The sequence below is a fragment of the Pleuronectes platessa genome, chromosome 8 (assembly GCF_947347685.1).
Source record: "Pleuronectes platessa chromosome 8, fPlePla1.1, whole genome shotgun sequence".
Taxonomy (NCBI): Eukaryota; Metazoa; Chordata; class Actinopteri; order Pleuronectiformes; family Pleuronectidae; genus Pleuronectes; species Pleuronectes platessa.
The window spans coordinates 9,819,466-9,827,852 of record NC_070633.1 but is presented as its reverse complement, the minus strand read 5'-3'; the positions used below and the strand labels follow the sequence as shown (position 1 = coordinate 9,827,852).

Genomic DNA, 8,387 nt, shown 5'->3' with positions numbered 1-8,387 from the left:
CTCAGAGGTGGAAGCCCCCCACATCGGAGAGAGAGAGAGAGAGAGAGAGATAGAGAGAGAGAGAGAGAGAGAGAGAGAGAGAGAGAGAGAGAGAGAGAGAGGAAAAATCCCTGCCAGGGCACGTCTGAACTGTGACTGCCCCGCCCATTACAAGTCCTGTGGTTCTGCACCTGCCTCACCACCCCTGCCACTTTGAGCGCAAAACCTCTCCGGAGCTGCTTCACCTGCACTGCAGCGTTTCCCCAGCCCGCACCGCTCCATCCGCCTCAGCTGCAGGGGCCGAGGCATCACCGTCCACTGCTGCACAGGTAATGCAACATAAGGAGCAACCGCACCTCCAGCTGATGAAGAAGACGCAGCGGTAGAGAAGGAGGAAGAACAGGGGGAGAAATCGGTGCAAGAACCCGGTGAGTGTTTCATGCTGGATAAGAGGAGGAGAGGAAGCGCGTGCGTCCACGCGTCCTTGCACCACGGGGTCGTGAGCTCAGTAACGCAGGAGGTGGACGGAAACATGCACTATAAGTGACAGTGGGAAGCAGGTAGCCTACTAAGCAAGAGCACGCACCCTCCGGACCTTCTCACTGAACTTTACCCACTGAGCTCTGACGCGATGGGTGCTGCCGCCGCTTCTGCTCCTGCTCTGGGGGAAGTTGGAGGCGTCTTGCACGGAATCGACGGTGTCGCACACGTCGGGTCCCATTTCTTCCTGAGCCCTCTGGGGGACAGTCCCACGCTGCTGCTGGGGGATCACCTGGTACCCGGGGACAGGCTCTCCCGGAGCACCGCAGCGGATTTAACGCACCTCAAAGGGATCCTGAGGAGGAGACAGTTGTACTGCAGGACTGGGTTTCACCTAGAAATGCTTCCGGATGGCACAGTGCAGGGGACGAGGAAGGACCACAGTCGTTTTGGTAAAGATCAATATTTTATCATGGAAATATAAATAAATTAAGTAAAGTATTATAAAGTAAGCAGCAGCTATAATAAAACAAATGCTGTAGTTATAGAAATAATCATCGGAAAGGAAAGAGTAAATAACACTTTTAGATTAACAAAGACTTTAATGCTTTTTATTGAAATGTATTAATTTTGCTTTAATCTGCTGAATCAGGATGAGTGATCATTTTCTTTCATCTCCCACAAACTGTGTACAGAACAACTGTGTTATTCTTCTCCAGGTATTTTGGAATTCATAAGTCTTGCTGTTGGGTTGATAAGCATTAGAGGGGTGGACAGCGGACTCTATCTAGGCATGAACAACAAAGGAGAGCTGTATGGTTCTGTAAGTATCACCTTTGATTATTCACATCACATTTCTGTCCTTGGGATGACACCAGGCCTCTCCCTTGTGGAGGATTTGATTTCTCAGGAAGATGTCTCTTAAGAAACGATGACATGTGTCGTGTGTTGCTTCCTTTGTTTTCAGGATAAGCTCTCGGCCGAATGTGTCTTCAGGGAGCAGTTTGAGGAGAACTGGTACAACACATACTCCTCCAACCTCTACAAGCACGGAGACAAAGGGACGCGTTATTTTGTGGCATTAAACAAAGATGGGACACCAAGGGATGGGACTAAATCCAGGCGACACCAGAAATTTACCCACTTCCTGCCCAGGCCTGTGGACCCTGACCGTGTACCGGAGCTGTACAGAGACATCCTGGGGCACAGCTGAGACCTGCAGGGGAGGCCTGGTGCAGATCAGGAATAGCTGCTGAAAACCCTCGCAGGCAGGGAGCAGAGAAGAGAGAGAGGGACGCAGGAGGGGATGATGCCGGGGCAAGCTGGTGGACAGCAGCCTGGCCGGCAGGGGATAAAGGTACCGGGGGCCTCTTGTAGGAATGCACGGGCCATCTCTCAGCAGCCAGGACGACAGGTTAGAATGTCTGCACGCTTGGCATGAGGGGGGTCATTTGTTTCGGAGGCCGGACGACCCTCACAAGTACCTGCGCGGAATAGGAAACGGAGCTGGATGGTCAGTGAGCATCTCCTCTGTCGTGTGTCGGACAGAGACGTCAGTCAGTCCATGTGGCCTCTGTGGGAATCTGCAGTATCACAACCTGGTACTTTTCGTTTGGCTGCTGCTTCAGAGAGCCACATTTTGTTCAGAAGGACTTTGAAGGAATTCTGTTTTGTTTTTCTTACCTGTGTCTAGACCTGTTTAAACAGAGCAAAGTGTAACAATTTATTTATTCCTTTTTAGATACATATATTTATGTTATATATTTATTTATTTGAGAATATATTTTTACAGTATGCGATATAGAGAAACCACTAGAAATTGTATCGACTACATAAAGACTGAGACACTGTACCATTAAGTCTTTTATTTTGAAAAAAAAAAGCATCCAGTGATGCACTGTAATATGACCAAAAATATGAAACATAGCAAAATATGGAATACACCCCCAATTTTGAAATGTATTTTATCACAATAAGATAACTGTGAATCAAATTTTAAGGAAATTCTTTGTCTTTTTGACAGTGATTACAACCAAACTACTGTTACTTGTGTTTTAAGCAGAATCTGAAGTTGACGTACTGACAATTCAAACAATAAATTGCTCCAAATGTGACTAAAAAGCCTTTTTGTCAGCCTGTATGATTAGAAGGGACTTTGTTATAGGCTCCTTTTAACAACTTTTGACTTTTAACAGCGCAATATTTGAAAAGATGTTTACTTTACTCGTAGCCTTCGTCTCTTAGAGTTTAAACGTATAAACCTGCTTATGAGATCAATGTTGTCTTCCTTTATGGACATCATTATGTCGAGGGACGAGTCGAAGACCCGATGCACGCATAAAACTTCAAAGCGTCCCCTCCTGAATGCTGCGAGGCTGCACAGTGACACGATCAGGACCAAATAAAACCTGACCTTTTGCTCAGGCCCTGCAGCTTTAGCAGCTGTATAAAACTGGAGGTCAGAGCGATAAGGATTAAGTAACCTCTGCTGACAGTTTGAGGATTGCAGACTTGTTGAAATGTCTTATTAAACAGTGGAATGCAAAGGTGGCCAAGGCATCTTTAAATCTACAAGTACACTGCCTGTTCTAAACCTGCCAGTGTGGAATGGGCTGTTTGTTTGGACTGTGTTAATGCCCCAGGGCAATTTCAGAATTATTCTTTTCCACTAGTGAGTCCTCCTCAAACAGTTCTACAATATATCGTCATTTGCAGAGTGAAGTTAGAAAACTTTGCGTTCATCCTATCTGGTTTATCTGCAATGAAGAAATTTATAGTTAATGTTTTTATTACGATGAAACTGAATTTGCTGTATTACTGTTCACGTGTATGCTTTTTATATAAGGTTCAATGATATACTGAACTGCTGTTATTACAATCTTTAGATCCAAGTTCACTTATTTTCTAAATAAAAGCTCTCAGGTCGATATAAAGCATTACGGCAACCAAACGAACATTGTACTCTTACTTTGCAGACCAATTGCAATAGAGGAAGTGATGACAGAGGTCACTCGTGAATGCCTGCGTCAGTTCGATATGATGAATAAACATTTTTTTTAAATGATCTTGCAGTGATTTTGACCGGCGGTTTGAACCAGTTGCCAACCACTGCTGTAGTTTACCCAAAGACCTAGAAGAAGAAATGTTCAACTCTGCCCCCACTGAGTGTTACAGAGCTCTGTTTGCCTGTTCACTACGTTTTTATTAATATAGAAAGTATTGCATGTTCAAATCACACCAAATTTTACAATGCACCTTCTCGGGCTGTTAATACTGCACATATCAAGTGTGAAGGCGATAAGGTGAAGAGTTCACGAGATATACGTTCCACATAAAGACAGACGTTTGTGGAATTCATAGATAGATGAGTCTTATTCTGTTATGTCCAGACATTTCCAGGCTTTTGTCCGATTGTTCAATAGAACGGTTGTTTTAATGTTGGAGCCACAAAGCCGCTGAATTTGAAATGTATATTCCAAAAGCCACTATCTCATGTGTCTGTGCACAGTTTCCTCCACGGTTGGGAGCAGATCTGTGTTGAAGCATGAAGGCTGCAGCCTGTGATCTTGGCTGGTGTGTGTGATGGTGAGCCAGTCGGGGGCTGTCTCGATACGGGGAGTCGACCCTGCTGCCAACTCTCTCCCCGTCTGCAGCACGACACGTCGGGACTTTCCCACCTGCACACCTTGAACATCAACTCGCTTCTGTCGTCGATTAATGAAAGCATCGAGTGTATCATAACCCGCGCACACATGGACATCCCCTGTCCACTAGGTAAACACACGCAAGCCTATTACAACATGAAAAAGGTTCTGATGTTTGTTTGTTTTTAAAAGATACTGTCACTGCTCGTCTTTCTTTAGCTTCTCAGGAAAGTTAACGAGCATGAAAGTGACGGACGGGGTGTGCTTCATTCCTGTCTCGTCCCATCTCTCCCAGGTAAAGAATGTGTTGCCATAATAGATTTAAGGTTTTTCTCTTTTTTTTTGCAATACTTCTTAAAGACTAAAGTTTCATCCCCATTGCCTTTGTGGACATCAAAAGCCGACTTTGTGCGGATCTAGGAGCGTAACCTCCTCCGCTCCCCCCTTGACATTTCCAAGGTCATGTCTCTAAACACACTGGAAATCCTGGCCTGTGATACCTGATGCCCAGAAGTGCTCTTTGGCACTTGTTTAACCCAAGTTTTTTTGTCCGCCGGGCCCTCAGACACACGCTTTTGTTCCCGCTACCCGGTGTCCTCCAGGTGGTCTGCGGCCCCTTGCTGAAAACACTTAAACCCCTCATCCGAACCCACTCTGGAGGGCCGTCTGACACGTTTAATGGACACTCCCTGACTTTCACCACCTCCTCAGCAGCAGCAGCAACCATAAAGGGCTCTCGAGGAAACCCAATCAAGTGTGTGTGTTTGTGTGTCTGTGTGTGGCATGGGTCCACGGGCAGGTGTGGAAGTCACTGATCTTCCATGTCTATCCTCACAGTCCAGTCAGACAGCGCAGGTGTTCCCTCAGCTCACACACTCTGATCTCAGGCCTGCTGTTTGTCAGCTGGGGATGTAACTTAGCAGCAGGAGCAGGACGAGGAGGAGGAGGGTGGAAATGCAGCCGGCTTTGTTGTCTGCCCCCAATTATCAGAGAGCATAATTTCTATATTTAGAAGGCTGCATCGCAGAAGACGAGGGAGGTGCCGAAGAGCTCACCTGTTGCTCTAAAGCTGTGGCCACTTCTAAGAGTGTGTTTGCGCAGGGATGGTGCCTGCAGCTTTGTGTCATCTGAATCCTGCAACTATTGATTTCAGGCTCTTTGTTGTTTGTATATTCCTTAGTAAATTGCCGTGCGCACAAATTATGAGCTGCCTATGTGTTTACGGGGATTACGGCAGAAGTGTAAGTATAGCGTTATCCACTTGATACTTTTGGGCTTCATCTGAGTCCAGAGAGAGAGAGGGAGAGAGAGCTGGGACGAATCTGCAGCCAGTGGGCTCAAATATCATCCATTCATCTATTCTTCCACTCATCCATCCATCAATCATCCATGTTTTGTGGCCAAATAGTCTTTCACACCTGATGCATTGTACTGGTTTGAGTTCAGTCATTTTTAGTGTCATAGCTAAGAGGATTTTGTGGCGCGCTCTCCACAAGCAGCAATTAGACCAGCATACCTGATTTACTGACACTCCACATCACAGGCTGTCAGCTCCAGTGGAAAATATGCTCCTCTGTTTGCATCTCCATGGAGACCTTAGCAGGAAACAACCGTGTTTAGGTGTTGTGGTGAAACGCAACGGAGGAGAAGAAGAAGTGGAGGCACTGTCACTCCTGCAGAGTTCAGTGTCTCGGTTCGAACAAGGCCCGCACAGTGAGGCCTGCTGTTGTGCGTCTTCAGTGACGGTATTCTGCTTCATAAAAGGGATCTGAACCTGATCTGAACATGCACTGGAGACTGAGCAGGTCGACGAGAGGTGAGAAGTGATATGGAGACATTTATATAATTTGTATGACGTTCTATATATTAATATCTAACAGGGTTTTGAAGAGATCTGAACACTCTGAAAAGTTTTGGGATAATGAAATGGCAAAAAAACAATATTCACACAATTTTTTGTCAAATCAAAGATACATAAAAAGCACAAAAATATAGAACTGTGAGGTATTTTACTTGAGTATTTACTTTTGTGTTACTTTTGACTTTCACTCCCTTATGCAGAGTATGTAAATACTTTACTCTTTCATTCACATTTTTAACAGATTTACTTACAAACATTCATATAACTTTCATATATTAAATGTATATTTATATATAGATTACATTTTAAGTAAATATGTCAATTTACAAAAAATATTAGCATAGTACATGAAGTTGTATAAATTTGCTCTATTTCAAGAAGCCAAACTAACTTGTCTCAAGTTTTAGGTAAAATGCTTATTAGCCTCCTTCCCCGAGAGTTCGACCTCTTCCAGCCTCTAGTTTCAACTCCCAACCAGCCCCTCACATCTGCTGACCAAACCAGTGTGTGAGCGGCCGTGTCACCCCATCCTCTGGCCCACGGCTCCACATTACAGAGTCACAAATTAGGTCTTGACATTTGGGCGCCATAATTGCCCCCTGAAAAGCATGAGGCATCAATTATGCTCTCAGCGCCATGACAAGTTATCCCTACAGGACATAATCGCCCTGCTGGACTGCCCGGCTGGATGGCCCCACCACTGCACACACATGCACACAAACACACACACACACAAACATTCATACAAGCATAGAATCAAGCCAAGACAGGCCATAAAATTAGCCAACATGGTCTCTCTGTAAATAGGTTGACAGTGGTCAATATAAAATTAAGTCCTGGTGTTGAAATCTAAGCTGTGTGACAACAATGTGTGAGTGGAGGCCATGCTGTGGAGGAGTGGCAGAGGGTCTCAGGGTGCCGCTGCACTAATAACACCGTAGGTTCCTTTGATTTCCCGACTCTGGTGCCGCCTGGCAGTTTCTGCTCCCACAGGGCGTGGAGATCTTTGGGGTCAGAAAAAAGGTCAATTGGTTCATTTCCATAGCTCCCACTTTAAACATTCTTGTAGGCTTTGGGAGCAATTCAATCAGCAGCGAAAACACTGGTTAGTGGCGTGGAATTACCCGCCGTCGTTAACGATGCAGCATATACTCATAAACAAGATGGATGTATCCCACAGAGACATGGGCCTTAAACTGTGTGAAGCTCTGCCTGCTGAGAAATTAGTTGGAGGTCTTTCAATGAAATAAAATAAAAAGCTTTGAATAATATAGATGCATAATTCATGAGTGGAAAAGTCCTAGTATAACCTCTCTGACATTTGGATTTGTGAAGATGACAAACTTATTTGTGTATCAGTGTTTCATAAACTGATTTTATAAAGACAGAGTAGGAAAATAATGATCTAAAACAGATGAGATTTGGAGAATACATTTTATCATGCATAATCCATTGATAGTTAAATGGTTAATATTGAAAATATATTAAAAAGGAATTTAATATAATCATATAAGCAGAAATAAATAAGTCTGATTTATGAAAACTTGAAAACACAAAATATCTCTTTCAATAGAGGGTATACCTCCACCGAGGCCCAGCAGCCTCATTTAAATTCAAACTGCACCAAATGTCACACAAAATATCATAAAGACCCATGAATTATTCTCAGAGAAATTGGTGAAATATTTTTAATTTACCACAAGGAAAGTTAGTTAAATTCAAACTGGATCTGCACGAACATTTAATAGGCTCTCCCCTGACCCACACCACATCTTTCCATAAAGTTTCACGATTGTGTGTTCAGTAGTTTTTGTGAAACTTCTTGTTTACTAAGAAACAAACAGCGTTGAAAATATAAACTCCTTTATGGAAGTAACTATATTAAAACTATAACTGACAAAACAAGCAGGTATCTCACATTGTTTATAAGTTGCACAGTAGTAAGCACAAAGACAACACAGCTTGAGACTACACATGGTTTGAATCCTTCACCTATATGTTTTTCCTACAAAACCCTATCAAGTGAATTATTAAAACAATGGCTCCCACAAATGAGGAGAGATCCAACTTTAAAACTAAACCTTAACAACCCAAACGATGCAGATTCATGGCAATCAGTCACATAAAAGGTTTGATAAATGAATGCATACTCAACATTTGACTAAATATCAAAGATTCCCTAAGTTGAGGAGGACTTGTGAAAATTTGATACAGTAGAAACAAGCCTCGCTCTCTTCATCCACAGCTTTGTGTAACGCCTGGTTAAAGAGCATGACAGAGAAAGACTGTACTCTTTCTGCCTACAGGTGAAAGTGGAAATGTGCTTTGTTGCCCCTCAGTCAGGCGGAAAATTGCAAACCCATTTGTCATTGTGTGCCAAGATGCAGAGGTCAGTCAATAGATTCCTTCATGACAAGCTTACG

At 43.7% G+C, this 8,387-nt stretch overlaps 1 protein-coding gene across 1 annotated transcript; it reads left to right on the top strand.

Annotated features, from left to right (window-relative positions):
- The first annotated feature begins 210 nt into the window (after positions 1-210).
- Positions 211-2,574, top strand: fgf20b (fibroblast growth factor 20b). Its single transcript, XM_053429062.1, has 3 exons — positions 211-911; positions 1,179-1,282; positions 1,427-2,574. The coding sequence occupies exons 1-3, from the start codon at positions 611-613 to the stop codon at positions 1,670-1,672; spliced, it is 651 nt and encodes a 216-aa protein (XP_053285037.1). The 5' UTR covers positions 211-610; the 3' UTR covers positions 1,673-2,574.
- The last annotated feature ends 5,813 nt before the right edge of the window (positions 2,575-8,387 follow it).